This window comes from Canis lupus, chromosome 11, assembly GCF_048164855.1.
Source record: "Canis lupus baileyi chromosome 11, mCanLup2.hap1, whole genome shotgun sequence".
NCBI classification, from domain to species: Eukaryota; Metazoa; Chordata; class Mammalia; order Carnivora; family Canidae; genus Canis; species Canis lupus.
In genome coordinates this window covers 71,119,027-71,140,229 of record NC_132848.1, presented here as the reverse complement: position 1 = coordinate 71,140,229, position 21,203 = coordinate 71,119,027, and the positions used below count along the sequence as shown (strand labels likewise).

General features: G+C 46.4%; 1 protein-coding gene across 13 annotated transcripts in view; it reads left to right on the top strand.

Moving 5' to 3' along the window:
* AAK1 (AP2 associated kinase 1) overlaps positions 1 to 21,203 on the top strand; it is a 156,225-nt gene that overhangs the window by 60,821 nt on the left and 74,201 nt on the right. For all 13 annotated transcript variants that reach the window (XR_012003698.1, XR_012003697.1, XM_072768674.1 and 10 more), the window contains exon 3: positions 14,242 to 14,360. Coding sequence is in view for 11 of the 13 variants with exons in the window: in XM_072768674.1 (XP_072624775.1) it covers positions 14,242 to 14,360 (119 nt within the window). In the remaining 2 variants the exon portion in view is untranslated. The remainder of the gene's footprint in view (positions 1 to 14,241; positions 14,361 to 21,203) is intronic.

The following is a 21,203-nucleotide window of genomic DNA, read 5'->3' as shown; positions in this document are numbered from 1 at the left end:
TTTTGTGCCCAAGGCTGTGCCTCTCTACCCATCCTGGTCCCGACCCTGGTTGTACAGCAAAGCAGAGGACGTTTCTCGTGCGTATGAGTCAGTGCATTGGTCAGTGCTGGTGTGAGCCTGTTCCTTTGGAGACTTAACCGTCTTGCCAGCCTCTTCAGGTCTGTCCATGCCGGAGCTCACTTGCTACGGAAGGTTCTACTCTGCTTCCTCACACTGGAGAGTTAAGCCCCCTTCTTTATGGTTGCTTTCTGATAACCCTGGCTGAAAACCACCTTCCTGGCTTTATCAGATAATGAGTGTTCTGGGTGCTGAAGGTTTCTACTCCCTGACCCCGATCTGTGAGCCCCACAAAAATTATAGTGCAGACCATGTTCCCCTGTTCACACTCCTTATGGCTGGCCTTTCCCAGACAGATGTTGACCACTTTCTGTGTAAGGCGGCAGGTTCTATTTTAATGTAAATCTCGTCTTTGACTTAAAAATTCTCACTCTTCTAGTGCAATTTTTAATACTCTGTTTTAACATTCTCTTCTGGGTACTTTTTGTTAAAGGGGCCTGTTTCGGTTAAAATTACTAGAACTTTCATTGTATCAGAGCTCATGTATTCTATAATCATATTAGTACAAGGTTTCTTAGGGTCGTCAGGGTCAAGGGACAGAACTGTAATTCTAATTAGATTAAGTGAAAAGGAACTCATTGGATAAATATGGTTGATCCTTCCAGAACCTAAGAGTAGGAAGTGGAGCTGGATTTTGTTAGTATTGGAAAGTTTTCAGATGGTTCTTTTGTCTCTACCTCTCCCCTTGGAGGCACACAGTCTTGGATTACAGCTTCTTCCAAGTGTCTGCTCCGTTTTCTTGCCTTTTTTTTTTTTTTTAGCAGAACTTTTTTTTTTTTTTTTTAATTGAAGGATAGCTGACACACACTGTTATATTAGTTTCAGGTGTACAACATGGTGATTCTGCAAGTCTGACCGCAAGGGTAGCTACCATCTGTCACCTATGCCGCTGTTGACTGTATTCCCTATATTATAACTTTTATCTCCACAACGTCCTCATTCCATGACTGGAAGCCATCTTCTTGCCTCTGGCTCCCAAGGGAGAATGTGCGTCAGCTGCACACTCCTGGTCCAGTTCAGCCTGGCTGGGAGAAGGGAATCACTTGATGCAACACATCTAACCATTATTTCAGCACGAGGTGAAGAGTATAGTAGGCTAGACCACTGTGTTTTTACGGTGTATAATAATAAAGTGAAATCTTTGTCCTCTGAAAGAATATGGTCCTGGTGAGACAGACGGGTATACAGGCAGGTGGGATATAATCAGGATAAGAAAATGATGTGGGGATGGGCATTCTGTGGGGCGGACAGTTCACAAAGGAGTCCTGGTTTGAGCTACACTTGTATTTACAGATACAAGTTTACTAATCAAACAGAGGACAGATATTCCAGATAGAAAATATAAGGAAAAAGTATGAGGGCATCAGAGGTCACCGTCCGGACAGCTCAGTTCAGTGTGGCCTGCAGGTTGTGACGGGCCTTGTATTCCACATTAAGTCTGGGATGTTGATTCTGTAGCTGGTTGAGAGCTAGCCAGCAATGATAAGCATGGAAACATCGTTGGATTTGCTCTTTATAACTGTTAATCATCTGTCATGTACCAAGCACTGTGCTAGCCCTGAGGATTCCAAGAGGAATAAGAAGTTCTTCTTGACACTTTAATTTTCTTTGGTGACCCATGTGTCAAGTGAAGGACATGAAGGACTGTCCTGAAGGACTATGTCCGGTATTGTCCCTATGACTTTACAGTATTTAGAGTCCTTAAAGTGATGTTTAATGATGACATCCAAGTGTCATAAAGTATAAATAGTACACTTTACATAATAAAAACCACTTTGTAAAGTACCGTGTAGTGTGTCATAAAATATAACAGGGTAAGCATTATTTTTACCAAGGCAGACAAGAGTGGCTCCCTCTTTGCCTCAGCTTATCTGGTAAAGAGATCAAAGTATTGCAGGTGATCACAATACCTTGTGATAAGTGTGACAATAGAGGAAATGGCCAAATGTGTGGTAATATGAAAGCCTGTGGCGGGCGGGGGGCGGGGGTTGTCTGGAAAAGGGAGGACTTCACAGAAGAGGTGCTACTTTAACAATCTTAAACTTTTATCAAGAAGATGATTGGGGGATCCCTGGGTGGCTCAGCGGTTTGGCGCCTGCCTTTGGCCCAGGGCGTGATCCTGGAGACCCGGGATCGAGTCCCACGTCGGGCTCCCTGCATGGAGCCTGCTTCTCCCTCTGCCTGTGTCTCGGCCTCTCTCTCTATCATAAATAAATAAAAATTAAAAAAAAAAAAAAGAAGAAGATTGGGACAGGATATTCCAGGGAAGAGCACACGTAAACCATCACCACCCTCTCCCCTAGAATAAAGCAGCGGAAAGGTCCGAGTTCTAAGAGCTTGGTGGTGGAGGAGGAGGGAGCGTTGGGAGCCGGGGCTGGGGGAGGCAGGGCTGTTTTTAAATTAGAAAAGGTCTAGAGCTATCATACGTTGTTGGTGGGAGTATAAAATGATATAAGCACTTTGGGAAAAAGTCTGGCCGTTACTCGTAAAATTAAATAGACACCTACCTGGTGGCCCAGCACTTAACAGTCTTGCGTATTAGTTATTTACCCAAGAGAATTGCCTATTTTATGATACGAAAAGACTTGCATAGGATGCCTACAGAGCTTCCTGTAAAACAGCTCCAAATTAGAGATAACCCAATGTCTCTCCGTAAGAGAGCACGAACGGGTCAGCAGCACCGATATACTCAGCAATATGAGCTGTTGTGGTGAGTGAAGGATCCTTACACAGAAAACTCCTGTACTGTATGATTCCATTCATATGATGTTCTAAAGCCCGCAAAACCAGTAATGGAGGAAAAAGTAAAAAAAAACAGCGGTTGTCCCTGGGGGGATACAAGGGTGAGACTGGAAAGGGGCCTGGGGGAATTTTCTGAGTGATAGAAAGGTTTGATACCTTCGTGTAGGGGTCAGGAGTACATTGAGTACGTTTATTTATCAAAACTCATCCAATAATAAAATTTAGATTTGTACAGTTCACTGTAAATAGATTTTATTTCTACTCTCCTGTCCCTCCCCCGCAAAAGAAGCGTGACGTGAACTCTGAACCCAAGGTAAAGGTCTGCATGCTGAGGCATTTAGGGTGAAGTGCACTGAGGTCTGCAGCTTCCTTGAAATGGGGCAAAACTAGGATGAGCTGGTTTGCGTAGATGGCTGATGCGTGTGTGATGAAAGAAGCGTACGGCAGTGGTAGCATCGTAGACTCCAGGGGCTGGGTGTGTGGCTATTCGAAGTATGATTCTCTCAACTTTACTGTGTGTTTGAAATTTCTCATAATAAAATGGAAAATATAAAGGTTCTTTCACATTGCTGTGTAAGGAATTTGGTCTTTATTCTGGGGAACTACTGAATGCTTTTAAGAGGAGTTATTAGGTAGGAGTCTCAGAAGAGAAAGACGTCCGGGCACAGGCACTGAGGACCCTATTTTGGTTCTCCTGGTAAGAAAAGAGGAGAGTGTGCAGGGGCCCCAGGGATGGAGTAGAGAGGGTGGATCCCCGAGAGGTTCAGGGCATAGAGTTGTCAAAAGACTCGGCGAAGTCAGCTTGGCGACGGCAGGAGCTGGGATGGGAAGGACACTGAGCTGCTGCACCCGGGCCGTGGCAGGGGCCCCACCCAGGGCCTGGCGGCGGCGTGAGCGGTGGTACATCCGGAAATCCTGAACCTCAGAGGAACCTGGAGGTGGAATGCTCTAGAATTAACAGGTGGGCGCTGAGACCATGTCGGCCGTACTTTGCCTTTGCCGGAGCGCCAGTCTCCTCGGGAGGGCGTGGGCCCGCGGCGCGCACCAGGCTCGGTGGAGGTGGTGGGGTGAGGCGTGGGTGCCTGCCGCCGGGGCGGGGGTGACCTTGGCCGCCCGGGTGCGCACCACCTGCTGGGGGTCCCGGCCCTCCGGCGGGCCGCGGGGCGCTCGGGTTTCTCTGTAGCGGTGGACTGACTGCCCAGTCCCCAGGGCACCTTTTCCCTAAATGTGTCCCTTAGATCCCAGGCTGGACTTGGGCCTCCTGAAGGCCCGGGCCTGTGGAGCGGGTCCCGCGTTGGGGGTCCCCTGGGCGGGGTGCGGGTGCTGTCCGCTGTGGTGCGGGCCCTGGACTGGCGCCGGGTGACCGGCCACCGTGACTCAGCCTGCGTCCCTGGCCTGCTGCCGCCACCCGGAGCTGGGCCCCGGGGTTGAATCCTGCTCCTGCTCGCTCTCAAAGGAGGAGAGGAGGTGCGGTGCCCTACAAGGGCTCTCTCCGCATCAGAAGGCGGCGGCGGCCCGGGGCAGTCGGGGGGGCCCAGACCCCCAGGACCGCTTAGGAGGGGAGGAGGGGTGGCGGGCCAAGGGACCATCGGGCACAGGAAGCGGCGGCCCCGAGGCTTTCGGGGGAGGCCAGGGAAGGCGGTGGGGGCGTCCGGAGCGAGTGTGGCTGGGGTACCCCGGGGGGCCGTGGAGACCTCGGGTCGCCCCTGGGCAGGCGACAGGCCGGACCCCGAGGTGGCGCGGGCTTCCACCCGGGGCGCGCACTGCCCTCTGCCGTGAAGGGGGCCGGGCCTTGGCGCAGCGTGGGCCGCGAACAGGGGGTGCACGGCGGCCCCGGCCTCCTCCCGCCTGCCCCGCAGGGGCCCTGGGGGCAGCCGTCTCCACGGCCCTGCTGCGCGGGGGCCCCGATACTTGCTCGCTGACCTTGGCTTCCAGGCGCAGGTGCCTCCCCGGCGATTGCTTCTGTGTCTCTCTTTTTCAGAGACTCTTGCCAAACCCCTAGAGGGACCCTGAGCCGGGGGTGCCCCCCTGTTGTGCCGGGAGAGGAGGCGATGCGCCGCCTGGACCCGTGGCCCGGCCGCCGTCCAGAGCTCGCGGGGTCTGAGTGTGCTCGTTCCTGCGGGGCCGGGGCGGAGGGGGTGCCGGCCTCCCCGGGAGCTCTGCCTGCCCACGGGACCGCCCAGACGTGTTCCCCCAAGGGCCTGGCACTTCGTGATCCCTCGCAGGCAAGTAGGGAGAGCTGAAGGCCAAACACTCCAGGCCCCACTGAAGTCAGTGTTGACAAATGATGCGGATTGACCTTTCCTCCCGTAAAATCCCTGCTGCGCGCCTCGCCATCTGTTGAAAACTTTTGAGAATTTTGGTTCCTTCCGAAGCGGTTGGCAAAGTCGTCCTCAGTGTGAATCAACTGTAGATGGGTGTTTGTCGGCCTCCTGGGTGTCGCTCCCCGGGGGAGGCACCGCCGCTGCAGAGCGCGCACCGCGTCCGCCCTGAGCCCTGAACGGAGGGCTCGCTCCCGCCCGGCCCGGCCCCTGCCCCGGCCTCGGCCCCCACCCCGGCCCAGCACGGCGCCCCTCCTCCTACCTGCTCGGGGCGGGGATGATGGCAGCGGGCGGTGGACCAAGGTGAGGGCCCGGAGCTGGCCCACCTGTATTCTCGCCCTGGCCCTGCCACTGAGTGACGGCACTAAGGCCACCTGGGCGTTCGTGGGTGCCTCGTTTCCCAGCTGGCCAGGTGGAGATCCCAGGTGGAGATCCTACACGGGCCCTGCTCACCTCACAGGGCTCTCAAAGGTCAAAGCAGGGCCTGGAATTCAGTCCCAACCTGGAAACAGATTTCCTTAACTGCACAGGTTTTAAGAATTTAAAAAAAAAATTTTTTTTTAAAGTTTGTTGCCTGGATTTTAAAAATCAGATTTTAGGGCCCCTGGGTGGCTCAGCGGGTAAAGGGTCCGACTTGATCTCAGCCTGGGTCTTAGTCGTGAGTTCAAGCCCCGCACTGGGCTCCCTGCTGGGCGTGGAGCCTACTTTTAAAAATAATAATAATAATAAAAATCAGGAAATTTCTCGGAAAACTCTAGCTTCTCTTGGAAGTCAAAAATCTTGGCAACCCTCAGCCTCCCTTCCCCACGGCAGCGAGCGACCGGATTGGAGGAGTGGCTGCCTGTGAGCCGGGGCCAGCGCTTTCTGGTTTGTGCCATCCCCACCCCGTGGTCTGTGACGGAGAGTCTGCGTCGCTGGCCTCGGTCTATACGTTTTGTTATACGTGGACTGTTTCCCCCCTTCACGTGATGTTGGTGGACCCTCTTGGCGTTCGGATTTATGCCCTTGATTTCAGGAGGATGGTGCAGACTTAGGACTTTATGGTAAGTTAGTATCATACGAATACAAAGGATTGGGGGCGCTGGTTGGGCCTGGAAGCCTGTGTTCATCTCGCACCTTCACGTGCTCGGTGCCCTGCTTACCCCGTAACCTCCCCTGAAGTATGAGGTGGATCCGCCGCCCGTGGCACATCAGCGCACGGGGCTTCACGGGGGTCGTGGGCCGCTCGAGCCAGGGTTGGAGCCTGAGCTCTTGGCCTGCAAAGCAACGCTACGGGCTGTCAGCGTGCCGTGGCTGTCGGGCACAGCCCTGCCCCAGAAGCTCACGTGTCCGCGGTTCTACTGCGGTAGGCATGTGGGCCGGGGCCCTTCGTGTGACTGGCGGTGGTGTCGTCCTTTTCTCTTCATAAAGTGATTTCCACACAGAACTGTGGGATATTCTTTGAGTACCTTTCTCCTTCGCCTTTAAAGCAGAGTCACCGGGGATCCCTGGGTGGCGCAGCGGTTTGGCGCCTGCCTTTGGCCCAGGGCGCGATCCTGGAGACCCGGGATCGAATCCCACGTCGGGCTCCCGGTGCATGGAGCCTGCTTCTCCCTCTGCCTGTGTCTCTGCCTCTCTCTCTCTCTCACTGTGTGCCTATCATAAATAAATAAAAATAAAAAAAATAAAGCAGAGTCACCCTGGTTTTCCCCCAGTGTCTTTTTCAGAATTAATATTAAACAGGTAAAAGGGAGCCATATGCAGAGTCCTACCCTTATGTGAAGCCATTGTTTTCCTCATGGGGGCCACCGAGATACCTTCTGTGTCCTAGGGCTCTGAGGAACTGCGTAAAAACCACTAAGTTAGCCTTAATTTCTGCAGCTGAGAAAATGGAGACCAAGGAGACCCAGCAACTTGTCCAGGGTTGCTCCTTCCCCTCTATCTCCTGGTTAAGCTCCACTTTACCTGGGCTGTCCGTCGGATTCTTCAGAAAAGCTTCTGAAGGTTGTTGTATGCTCATTTTCTCTTCCCCCTGTCATTTGAAGAGGAATTGCATTAAGGAAACAGCATTCATTGGGTTAAATCTTATTTTAAAAGAGAAACAAGGGAGCACCTGGGTGGCTCACTGGTTGAGTGGCGGCCTTCGGGATCCTCCCGGGGTCCTGGGATCGAGTCCTGCATCGGGCTCCCCACAGGGGGCCTGTTTCTCCCTCTGCCTCTCTCTCTCTCTCTCTGGGTCTCTCATGAATAAATAAAAATCTTAAAAAAAAAAAGGGAATCAAGGGGTTTGTAGGGTGGAAAAATGAAACACAAGACCAGAATATGGGTCTGTCATATGTCATTTCTGACAGACCCAATGAGGTTTTTCTCATTCTGGTATCCTCTGGTTCCTCTGGTTTGTGTCTGCTTTCACCTCCAACACGTGGAAGCCCTTCTTTAAAAGGGTAGGTGGAAAAAAATAAAAATAAAAATAAAAATAAAAAAATAAAAGGGTAGGTGGGACTTAGGAACCGAAGCTTCGTTTACCTGTAGGATATAAGCAGGCAGCAGATTTCTGTGGCTAGAATCTGTGCCCGATATTAAAATATCCACCCAAATGTCTTTGGGAGCAAATCCAGAAACCCCGTCTCAGCACATGTTGGGCTCCTCTTGTCTCTTAGTCCTGGGTCTAGTCATTCTCGTAACTGCGCAGCTCTTTCCCATCTCTGCACACCGCCGTGGAGATAGTCACCTTGGGGTCTTTCTTCTCTTCCCCGTCACCTAAATGCCACCATCTTTTAGTTTCCTTTGCTAAGTGGAAATCACTGGTGTCTTGATTCCTGCGGAGCAGCCCCCGGGGCACGGTAGTCTCTAACATGATTCAGTATTTGAGACAAAGCCAACAGAGGTACTGCACCTAGTTTTTCAAAAGCCCCATTGCTGATGTTGAGTATCAACGATTAGGCTCCCGAGGAGGTTTTCCTTAAAAAAAGTTCCAGCCATAAAAATGATATTGAGGACCATGATCACCTGCTGGTGTCAGAGTCGAAAAATTTTAGAGATTACCTAATTCTCCCTCTATACGCATTCTCAGTTGTCTGCTTCTCACGGAAGAGAGCTAGGCACTCCTGTCATCCTTGCTTGAGAGGTAGAAGTCCACGCCATCTCAGTGATTCATCAGCGACTTTGTGATCCTGTGCTTATTATTAAAGCCTTTCATCAGGAAGGTACTGGAGAGCAACTAATCCTCGGAGTTTGAATGCTGAAGAAGGGCGTCCCTGGGTGGCTTGGTGGTTTAGCGCCTGCCTTTGGCCCAGGGTGTGACCCCGGGGTCCCGGGATCGAGTCCCGCATCGGGCTCCCTGCATGGAGCCTGCTTCTCCCTCTGCCTGGGTGGGTCTCTGCCTCTCTCTCTCTCTCTCTTTCTCTCTCATGAATAAATAAATTTTAAAAATTAAGAAAAAATAAATGCTGAAGGATCTATAGGGAAATGTAAAGTAAAACCATAATGAAAGATCGCTACACAGTCGCTAGAATGGCTAAAAGAGAAAGATGAACAATACCAAGTGTTGATGAGGGTGTGGAACAACCAGAATTCTCACGTATGACTGTTGGGAGTGCAAAATGCTACAACTCTTGGGGAGAACTGTTTAGAAGTTTCTTATAAAGGTGAATATACACTCACCATATGTCGCAGCAATTCCGTTCCTATTTACCTAAGAGAAACAAATACTTACGTCTACAAAAAACAGACTTCACCATGAGCCTCTTATTTATAACCGCCCAAGGTAGAAACAATTCAAACGTTCTTTAACAGGTGAATGGCTAAAGTAATTGTGGAACATTCTATAGAATGGAATACTAGTCTGCAATTTAAGCCCCCCTCCCCCGTACTACTGATACATGTAATACATGTAACAATGGGGGTGAATCTCGGAAATATGATACAGAGGAAGCAGACATAATAGTACATACTGTGTGATTCCAGTTATTCTGCAGCAAACAAAATGAATCCACGGGACAGAAAGTGGATCAGAAGTGACATGAGATAGTTTGGCGGGGAGGATGGATGCCTAAGAAGAGGCACGAGGAACTGTTCACAGTGATGGCCTGATGGTGGTGATGGTTGAAAGATAAAAAGGCGTGAAAACTCACCAAGCTCCACACTTAAAAGGGTGCATTGTGTTGTATATAAAGTTGGTTTAAAACAGATTTAAAAAGATGAGGGATTTAGTCTGCGCTCTACCACTAACTAGCTTTGTGTATTTTCGTAAAAGGAGCTTCATCTCTGTAGTTCTTTCCCATGACAAAAATGAGGACAGCGGGTAGGTCATCTACCTCATTCAATTATTTTGAAATGCCTTTGAAAAAGCATAAAGTCAAATACAAATGCTGGGTAGGTGCAAATTCCGTAAACTCCTCTTTAGGGAAGAGAGGCAAGAACTGTGATGACCAGGGTATGATTTCACTTTGTGGACCGCTGGCTGTGGCACTGCCTCCCCTGGCCATCAGTGGGATGAGGGGTTAGACTCCATCAGATGGAGGGGACCGTAGGCTCCGAGACTCGGCCTTTCAGATGTGTTTCCTTTAGCCTCTGTAGTGTTAGCCCATCCAGTGGTAATTTAAAGTGAGATTGTTGCCATTGTTTACACCTGGAAATGTCACATACAATTTTAGGTTTCTAGCTTATCTTTAGAAACTAGCAGATCTGGGTCCCTATTCCCGTGACACTCATTACCTGGAGTTGTGTAGTGGCTGTTGCTTTACGTGAGCCATTGCTTTAGTTTCCCCCGGTCTCCCCCACTTTCTATAGCCTTTTTTTATTCTCTGTAGTAACAATAAGAGGAAAATTCATTTTTGAGTGCCTGCTGTATGTTAGGCACTATTCTAGGGCGTGAGGATGCAGAGGGGAACCAAAGAGACAAAATCTCTAATCTCATAGTGAGTGATAAGTACCTAGCCACATCATTAAAAATTAGGGGGAGCTACCCTATGACCCAGCAATTGCACTGTTAGGTGTTTATCCAAAGGACACAAACATAGTGATTCAAAGGGACACCTGCACCCCAATGTTTAAGCAGCAATGTCCACAATAGCCACACTATGGAAAGAGCCCAGATGCCCGTCAACAGACGAATGGATGAAGAAGAGGTTACACACACACACACACACACACACACACAGGAATATGACCCAGCCATCAAAGAGAATGAAATGCTGCCGTTTGCAATGACATGGATGGAACTAGAGGGTATCATGCTAAGCGAGGTAAGTCAGTCAGAGAAAGACAAGTGCCATATGATTTCACTCCTATGTGGAATTTAAGGACCAGATGAACAGGGGAAGGGACGGAAAAATAAGGTAAGAGGAAAACAGAGAGGGAAGCAAACCATAAGAGACTCTTAACTACAGGGAACAAACTAAGGGTCGCTGGAGGGAAGGGGTGGGTGGGGGATGGGGTCACTGGGTGATGGGCATTAAGGAGGGCACGTGATGTGATGAGCACTGGGTGTTATATGTAAGTGATGAATCTCTAAATTCTACCCCTGAAACTAATAATACATATGCTAATTAAGTTGAATTTAAAAACATTTTTTTTAAAGCCAAAATAATAATAAAATTAGGCAGGAGAAAGACCCAAAGAGCTATATATTTTAGGGAAAATGGGAGAAAATATGTTTCTTTGTGGAAATAAAAGAATATTCTTACACATGTAAGAGGCTAATATGTGTCTGTGTCAAAATTATCACACCTATTTCACTTGCTTACCTCACATAATGAGATGAATCCTTTTTCCCTCTGTGATTCAAAAAATTCATGAATTTTCCCCCAAAATGGATTCCAGTGAAATCATAGGGAATATCTCAGCGTTTCAAAAAAGAATGCAAGTAGGCCGAGGGACTGGCACAGATTCCAGTGGGCAGACTGGCACAGGCTCCGCTGAATGTTCGCTTTTCTTACCTCTGTCCGAACTATCAGCTCAGCTTTGGATTTTTCCGTTTAATCAAGGTCTTGGGATGCAACTCAATCTGAAATGAGCATCTCTATTGACAGTCTTAAAGCCTGAACTGTGTTTAGCTGCGGCCAGGAGTCTTCCTACCCTGATGGGTACGATGGCCCTGGGCCTGTGCTAGGACAGTGCCTGGAGTGGTGCCATCTCCCCTCTTCTCGCTAACCGAGCAGTTTACGTCTCTACGTGGTCAGCGATGCATCGATAGCGACCAACATCTTTAGCCTGACAAATCCTAGCAGGCTTTGAATTTGATCTCATGATCAAGGAGCTCTGACTTCTCACCTGCAGACAAGCCCCTGGTGGGCGTAGAAGCTAAATAACGTGGTTCCCTCTGTGTTAGGCGAACAGCTTCATTGCTTTGCCTTTAGATCGGTGATGGTCCCAGGCTTTGAGAATCTTGGCTGGCTCGTCCCAGCCCTTTGTGCTTGCCTGGATCGTGCAGTAGGCAGGCATCTGCCACGTTTCTTCAGTTTAGGCTGGAAAGGTCATCTTGCCTCCTGGCAAAGAAAACTGCACTGCTCCCATCTGGTGGCAGTTATCTCAAATTGCTGCATCATCCACCTGCTACTGAAAGGGCTGCCCGGCCCTTCGGTGGTTCTGCGCATCACAAAACTGTACAAAGGGCCCTTCCCCGCTCGTGCTCTACAGCACTGTCAGATGTCTCCTCATTATCTCAAGGGGGTGTTACACGGGTTTTCTTTAAGACAAGTAAGTTGGAGAGAATATTTTTTGGACAATCAGCAGAGTGATAACATTCTAGGTTCTGCATAATTAGCCATGAGACTCCTAAGCCTCGCTCTGTTCGTCTGCTCATAAAGCAAAAATGCTTGGATTTAATGCTCTCTAGGAGCACTACTGATACAAAGTCTATAGTTACATGATTTTTTTTAAAAATTCAAATACCTATAAGACAAATACTCGGACTGTTTACGAGGTAATTACGAACACACACAGACATTTTATAATTCATATTAGCATTTCTAATTCTGACTGGTAATAAGGCACATCATGAATTTAATAACTTATGGGGGAAAGATTAAATACTACATTAAATATACATATTACAAGAAAAATTCCAATACTCTAAAAATTCAAATGTAAAAAACTGTGCACCTTAAAATTGAGATTTTGTGGGCATGTGTGTCCTAAGACCTCTACTTCTCAATACATGGTAGAGTTTTAAACAGATTTTTAAAGTCAGTTTCTAGAATTAAAATTGACAATTGAGCAGTGTAAACGACTGCAAAGTATTACAAGAAAATCGGAAATGTTACTGAGACACAAATACTCAAGATGACCATAGAAATTAAAGATTTTACGGCAGATCTTAGTGTTTATCTGACTTGTGACCAAAAATCTTGTAAACATTATCAAAATGCACACTTGGAACATTTGAGCCCATTAACATTTTTGTAAACACAGAATTATGTGTGGATTGTGTGAAAACATGCAAGAGTGCTCTAGGATTAAGGCTCTCTTCAGCTGCAAGCTGCAGAAACCTATATACAAGCGGACTTGAAGAATACACCTTGTGAGGATTCACCAGGAAATGACCATGGACCTCGGCAGACAGGTGTCAAAGTGCCGCTGAGCCTCAGAGGGGGTAGAGAGATTAAACGGGACGAAGTCTTATGTCTCAGGTCTAGAGTCCCCGCGTTTGCTCTGCATTGATTTTGCATGTGGCTGCTAGCCCCACACCACACCAGAGCCTCGGCTCCACTTCCCACGCTGGTGGCTCCCCTCTGTGTTCCTCTCCATTCAATTAGTGATCACCTCTGTGCAAAAAAGAGCCTTGACATATCTATCATCTATCTATCTATCTATCATCTATCTATCTATCTACCTACACAGGGTAGTTCAAGCTAAATTATGATGGCGTAGGAGCAGACAGGTGGATTAAGTGCCCCGTCTAACTGCTGCCTATCCCACAGCCTTCAGGTTTGACAGCTTTGCTGCACCATACCTCTTTATTAACCCCCGTTAGCGATGGCACTGAGTGCCTCATCCAGTGTTTGGGGAATGATATCGAAGTAAGGAGTTCTAAGAATCTGTGGACTGCTAAGGTGTAACCAGTCTGCAGCATTTAAGAGTTTCTGCTAGTGTTCTTTAGATTTTTTTGATGAATTTTGGAGTGTCTTTAAGAGAAGAGTTGGTGTGGACGTGAAAACACCTGCCCAGGAATGGAGTCATGCCTTCCTGGTGTCTGCTGTGTTGAGGAGCACTTTCATACCTATATTTTGGGTCTTCTCAACAGCCCATCAGGTAGGTAGGAAAGGCAGGAGGAGCCCTCAAGGTTGGTTGTTAGATCTGAGTTGGGGGGAGGTGGGTCGCTGAGGAAGGATGAGGAGGAACAGAAAGCTCCTTGAATTTGACAGCTATTATAGCAATTATTAAAATAATTTCTGGGGATCCCTGGGTGGCTCAGCAGTTTGGCGCCTGCCTTTGGCCCAGGGCGTGATCCTGGAGTCCCGGGATCGAGTCCTGCGTCGGGCTCCCTGCATGGAGCCTGCTTCTCCCTCTGCCTGTGTCTCTGCCTCTCTCTCTCTCTCTCTCTCTCTCTCTATCATAAATAAATAAATAAACAAACAAATCTTTAAATAAAATAAAATAATTTCCAAGCCTCTCTGGGTTAAGTGCTGGACTTATAAATACGTTTTTAAGTTGGTTGAATCTAATCTCTTTGAGCCTCGTAATTGTCTTCAAGGGAAAAATAATAGCCTCATAGGATTGTAGTAAGAATCAAATAAAAGCTCAAAGTGCCTAGGACCGTGGTTGGAATATAGTTATTTTTTCTTTCATCTATTTGTTTATCTGTTTATTTTTAGGTTCTTTGCAAGATAGTTACTGTTGTTCTTTCTTCCTGATACAGGTGTTCAGGAACCATTTTTCTGATTCTTGCCCCCCAGTCTCATGGTAACCTGAGTCCCTTGAAGCGAGGAGTGCCTTCCAGGCCAGGCCAGCCCTTGCGTCTGGCTGATGATGGCATCAGTACCATTAACAGTGACGGCACAAAGCTACGGGCACCCTGGTTATCTCACTGAGTTTTTGAACACGACTCAAAAGAGCTTGTATGTGTGTGTTTCCCTCACAGGTGGATTTGCTATCGTGTTTCTGGTGAGGACAAGCAATGGAATGAAATGTGCCTTGAAACGCATGTTTGTCAACAATGAGCATGATCTCCAGGTGTGCAAGAGAGAAATCCAGATAATGGTAAGGCTGCCCCTCAGACTTGGGATTGCTTGTGTAAAATGTCCCCTCTCCTGAGATGTCGGGGGGCTTGGGGAGGCTTGTTCCTTCCCTGAGATGGCAGCGGAGCCTCAACACAAGATGAGAATGAAGAGACCTGGGTATAGCATGCTTCTCCCATCTCGGTCACCCTTAGCTGGAGGGCTGAGGGGGAAGGAGCATATTGGGAGGCCTGACCAGCTTTTTGGGTCAGAGAAGTGTCTGTGCACTGGGAAGAGTTTATCTCATAACATCATTCCCAGAACTATGGAGTTTAATCCAGGAACCCCATCTCTCCCTGTCTCTCTACTCTTGTCTACTATCAGTTGCCGGTCCTGGTGTTCATCCCTCTGGAGCTTGTCAGCCTTCTGTGAACATACCCTCCCATACCTTTATATTTTACACGTGCAGTTCTTTTCTCCAGAAATGGTTTTCCCTTTTTTTTTTTTTTTGAACTAGAAACCTCTTTCTCATATATACCCTCTGATTCCATTTGTAAAAGTCCAAGAACAGGTGAAAGTGATCTGTGGTAACAGAGATCAGAAGTGGTCGGGATCCCTGGGTGGCGCAGCGGTTTGGCGCCTGCCTTTGGCCCAGGGCGCGATCCTGGAGACCCGGGATCGAATCCCACATCGGGCTCCTGGTGCGTGGAGCCTGCTTCTCCCTCTGCCTGTGTCTCTGCCTCTCTCTCTTTCTCTCTGTGTGACTATCATAAATAAATAAAAATTAAAAAAAAAAAAAAAAAAAAAAAAAAAGAAGTGGTCATCTGAGTGTGGGAAACTGACCAGAAAGAGGCATGCGGGACTTTGTGGGCCGTAGGGACGTCCTATATCTTGTTTTGGGTAGTGGTTACACAGGGCTGCACAGTGTTAGAGCTCCACGAACACCTTAACATCTGTAGGTTTTATTATATGTTAATCATACCTCACGTCTTAAAAACTTTGTTTTCACAACTCAGATTCATACTGTGTTTAAAGAGTCTCTATCTGTTAGAGTAGATGCTGAAATATTTATGGGTGAAATAACATGTCTTGAAGTAATGAGTAGATTTAGAAGAGAAACAAATTGGCAAAGGGTTACGATCGAAGCGGAGCGGTGGGTATGTGGGAGTTTGTTAGTCTCTGCTTTCAGTTCTGTTTGATATTATACATTAAGAAACTTAAAGTCTCTTTTTTTTTTTTTTTTTTTGAGAGACAGAGTAAGTGTGAGCAGTGGGCAGAGCGGGGAGTGGGGGGTACACCAGAGAAAGAGAATCTTAAGCAGGCTCTACAGCCAATGCCAATCTCATGATCCTGAGATCATGACCTGAGCCGAAATCAAGAGATGGAGGCATTTTTTTAAAAGATTTTAAATCTTTAAAAAAAATGAATAAGTAAAAGGGGGATCCCTGGGTGGTTCGGTGGTTTAGTGCCTGCCTTCGTCCCGGGGCATGATCCTGCGGTCCAGGGATCGAGTCCCACATCGGGCTCCCTGCATGGAGCCTGCTTCTCTGCCCTCTCTCTCTGTGCCTCTCATGAATAAATAAATAAAATCTTTAAAAAATTTATTTACTTGAGAGAGAGAAAGAGAGTGAGCGTGAGAGAGAGCATAAGTGAGGGTAGGGGTAGAGGAAGAAGCAGGCTCCTCGCTGAGCAGGGAGCCCAACTCGGGACTTGAACCTAGGACTCTGGGATCATGACCTAAGCTGAAGGCAGATGCTTAACCAGCTGAACCTCCCACACTTCCAAGAGTCAGAGGCTTAACTGACTGAGCCACTCAGGCACGCCCCCCCCCCCCCCCCCCCCGGCCGTAAATAGTCTTTTATCCCTTTGGGTTTCCACAGTACTTTGGTTTATGCCAATTATATTGCTTATCTTGTTATCTTATAAGTAATTCTGCTGTCAGAAGATAAGCGTTTTAAAATCGAAAACTTTATATTCCAGCAGACTTCTTGACATAAAGTAAATACAGTTGATCCTTGAACAACACGGGGGGGGGGGATGTTGACCCCTGAACAGTCGAAAATCCTCATATTACTTTTGGTGTCCCCCAACTTAACTGCTAGTAGCCCGCCGTTGACCGCGAGTGAGTCCTGCTGATAACGTAAACAGTCAACGCATATTTTGTGTGTGTGTTCTGTGCTGTATTCCTACGATAGAGGAAGCTAGAGGAAAGAAAACATTAAGAAAAATCTTAAGGAAGGGGTTGCCTGCACAGCTTGGTGGGTTAAGCATCCAACTCTCGCTCTCAGCTTAGGTCTTGACTCAGGGTGGTGAATTCAAGCCCCGCGTGGAGCCTACTTAAAGAGAGACGCCTGGACGGCTCCGTGGTTGAGGGTTCGCCTCTGGCTCAGGGCGTGACCCCAGGGGCCCGGGATCGAGTCCCGCATCCGGCTCCCTGCATGGAGCCTGCTTCTCCCTCTGCTGTGTCTCTGCCTCTCTCTGGGTCTCTCATGAATAGATAAATCTTAAAAAAAAAAAAAAGAAAGAAAAAGTCATAAGGAAAAATATAGCGCGGTATATTTACAGTAGTGTACTGTATTTAAGGAAAAAATATGCGTCTGGATTCACGCAGTTCAAACTCCTGGCGTTCAGGGAGCAGCTGTGTTTGATGGGCTTTGGATGAGACGAGGGTATGAATCATGGTGACATCAGATGCGAATATTCACCTGGAGGGAGGATTCCTTGGTGCCCCGGGTTTTGATGCTTTTGTAAAGAACAAAAAGAGGTCGCGAAATGGGGGAAGGTGGCGCCGTAGGGGCTCCGGCGGGCTCCTCGCCCGCTGCCCCCCGGGCATCCGGCTGCCTCTCTGCCCCGGCCCTGCCGCCCCCGGCCCGGCGCGGCCCCTCGCTCGTCCTCTGGCTGCGACAGGCCTCAGAGACCCGACGGCGCAGGCCGCGCTGGGCTGGTGGCGCCGAGGCCGGGGCGCAGGCCCACGGGCTGGCACCGGGCACACCCGGCCACGCGCCTTCCCCGTGCAAGGTTCTGTTTCGTTGTGTCTTGAGCTTCTATTTTTTCAGGACTTAAGTGCGCGTTGGACGAACGAGCGGTTCCCCCGCACGTGGGGCGGCTCCCCGAGGGCCCCTCCTGCGGGCGCTGCACGCCCTGGACGCAGGCCTGTGGTCGGTTCATTGGAGACGTTCCTGAATAACTGCTCTAGGGCTGGTTCCTGACTTCCCCGCACTTGAGGGCTGCTGGAGCAGGGACAGCAGACACTACGGCCTCTGCTCCGCTGCTCGCTGCTCCCCGCGTACCTGCACACGCGCGCACCTGCCACCTGCCCCGGCAGCCGCCGTCCGTACAGGTGTGAGGACGCCATTCTTGGAGACCTCCTGGTGGACCAGTGTGACTGTTCCTTTTCCATATGACTCTGTGTTCACTGGAATTAATCATCTGCTTCGATTTTTTGGTCTGTCTTTTCTGTGTACTTTCCAGCAATTTGACCCTGAACTCTCCGTAGGCTCTACAAGTGATTCTTTTTTAAAAAATTTTTTATCTTCTTGAAGAAATCTCAGTCTCCTAACTCAGGAAATCTGGATTCCTTGCTCTCTAGGCCTGATTTACATTCTTACCTTGGAATTTCTTAGTCATTCCCTTTGCCCTGCTTTTTTTCTTATGTTAGACTTCCTGACTCATTTTTTTGTTTGTTTGTTTGTTTGTTTTACTTCCTCATTTTGGTGGAGCTTATCCTGTGGTAGCTTCCTTAGGCACGATTTTGAGAACTCGCAGACCTGGGACTGTCTTTATTTCATTGTTGTGCGTGGGAAGTCCGAAGTCATTCTGATATGGGGCCTTTGGGTGGGACCCACTTTTTTTCCTCCCTAGAAGTGTATCAGTCTCCCCTTTGTTGACAACATTCTGAAATATCTTGATGATGCACCTTGCTGGATGCATTTATTATTTCTTAATAAGTGGTGTTCCCATGTAAACTAGGAGTCTCTAGTCTTGCACTGTGAAGAATTTTAGCTTGTCTCATTTGGTGATTTCCTTTTCTGTCTTCCTTTTGTCTGAAATTGCTGTTATTTTGGATACTGGTTCTCCTGAATTGATTTATTAATTTTCTTGTTTTCTCCCTTTCATTTTTCATTCCTTTTGGGTCCCCCCCACACACAAACATTCCAGCAAATTTCCTTAGCTTTACTTTCCAACCACCCTGTTGAATTTTTCATTTGTCAGCCTTTTTAATTTCTAAGGCCTTTCTCTTTAGTTTGGTTTGGTTTTTAATTTTGATGAAGTTAGTTTATCTGGGTTTTTTTGTTTTGTTTTGTTTTTCTTTTTCTGGGACATGTGTTTGGTGTCATTTCTGAGAACCCTGCCTACCTCTTGATTCTGGAGATTCTGAAGATTTCTTTTTTTCCTAAAAAGTTTATACTTTTACATTTTACATTTAAGTCTGTGATCCATTTTGAGTTAATTTTTATATAAGGTGTGAGACTTATATTTAGGTCAATTTTTTTTTTTTTTGGCTATGGCTATCCATTTGTTCCAGCACCCTTTGTTGAAAAGGCTATCTTTCTTCCTTTGAATATGTTTGTCAGAAATCAGTTGGGCATATTTGTAAGGGTCCATCTCCAGACCCTCCTCTGTTCTGTTCCTGTTAATCCATATGTGTATCCCTCTACCAACACCACACAGCCTTGATTACTGTAGCTTTATAATAAGTCTGGAGATAAACTGATTCCTCCTACTTTTTTTTTTTCCTAAAGTTTTACTTACTCTAGTTTTTTTTTTTTTTTTTTTTGTCTTTTCACATAAATTTTAGAATAATGTTTACAGAATGCCTTACCAGTATTTTGATAGGAATTCCATTAAACCTGTATATGAATTTGTAGAGAATTAACATCTTTCTGTTTAGTTTTCCAGTGAATGAACATGGTGCATCTCTCCATTTATTTGTAAGTTTGATTTTTTCATTAACATTACACATTCTTAGATTTAGACATAGGTTTTTGGTTTTGTTTTCAGTGGTTATAAATGGTATTGGATTTTTAATTTTGGTGTCCATGTGTTTATTGCTAGTATGTAGAACACCAATTTATTTTTCTTCATTCATTCATTCTAGAGAGCCCAGGTGTGAGTAGGGGGGAGCGGCAGAGGGAGAGGGAAAGAATCTCAGACTCCCAGCTGTGGGTGGAGCCGATGCAGGGCTCAATCCCACGACCCTAAGATCATCACCTGAGCTGAAATCAAGAGTTGGACACTTAACTGACCGAGTCACCCAGGTGCCCCAACCAATTGATTTTTCTGTGTTTATCTTTTATCCTCTATAGCCTTGCTAAATTTGTTTACTAGTTTTGGAATTTTTTTTCTAGATTATTTAGGATTTTCTATATAGACCATTCTGTTACCTACAAAGAGAGGCGGTTTTATTTCTTCCTTTCTGATTTGTATCCTTTTAATTTCCTTTTCTAGCATTATTGCATTGGCTAGAATCTGCAATACTGTGTTGAATAAGAATAGTGAGTGGACATCCTTACCTTCTTCCCAATCTTAGGAGGAAAAAAAATTTCACTATTAAGCATAAGCTTAACTGTAGTTTTTAAAAACAGATTTAAAAAGAAATTTGAATAAGTTTCCCTTTATTCTTATTTTTCTAAGTTTTTATCATGAATGGGTATTGAAGTTTGTCAAATATTTTTTTCTGCATTGATTGATAAGCTCATGTGATTTTTCTTCTTTAGCTTTAATATGATAGATTACATTGACTGATTTTCAAATATTGAAGCAGGCTTACATTCCTGCAATAATCCCTACTTGGGATGGTCTATAATTATTTTTATGTATTTTTAGATTCTATTTGCTAATGTTTTGGTTAGAATTTTTACATCTATAGTCATGAGGGATAATAGGCTGTAGTTTTGGGGGTTTTATTAAGCTTTTCCTGGTTTTGGCATTAGGTTAATTCTGGCTTTATAACATGAGTTGGGAAGTGTTCCCTTCTTTTCTGTTTTTTGGAAGAGATTTTGTAGAATTGGTGTTTTTTGTTCTTTAATTAAGCATTTTTTAGAATTCTCTGGTGAAACCATCTGGGCCTGGGGATTTCTTTTTTGGCAGTTATTAAGTTACAAAATCAGTTTCCTTAATAGTTATAGGGTTTTCAAATTATCCATTTTATATTAGGCTGGTTGTGATAGTTTGTATTTTTATTATTTCTTTTCTGCTTGCTTTGGGTTTATTTTGTTCTTCTTTCCCTAGGTACTTGAGGTGGGAGTTGACACCTTGACATCATTAGCACCTAGGGTTCCTAATTTATATTTAGGTTTACTCTGGTATTGTGCATGGAGTTTGGTATTGTATTATGGGTTTTGACAAATGAATAACATGTGTCTACCATTATTGTATCATATGGAAGTTTCACTGCCCCAGACATTGCCTGTGCCTATTGGTCCCACCAAATCCCCCAGCTATAGCCACTGATTTTTATTTCACTGTCTCCATAGTTTTGCCTTTATAGAACATCATATAGTTGCAGTCATTCACTGTGTAGCCTTTTCAGATTGGCTTCTTTCCGTTAATACGCATTTAAGTTTCTTCCATGTCTTTTCATGGCTTGATAGTTCACTTCTTTGTAGAGCAGAATAATATTCCATTGTATGGATGTTTCATAGCTTATCCATTCGTCTATTGAAGAACATCTTGGTTGCTTCCAAGTTTTAGCAATTATGAATAAAGCTGCTATAAACATCTGTGTGCAGGTTTTGTGTGGGTATAAATTTTCAACTCATCTTGGATATATTTCATAGATTATCAACTAAGCAATTATTATTTCAATTTTGAAGATTTCTTTTTGTTTCTAAGCCAATATTTAAATTTTTATTTTATATTAATTGTAATCCAACTTTTTTTTTTT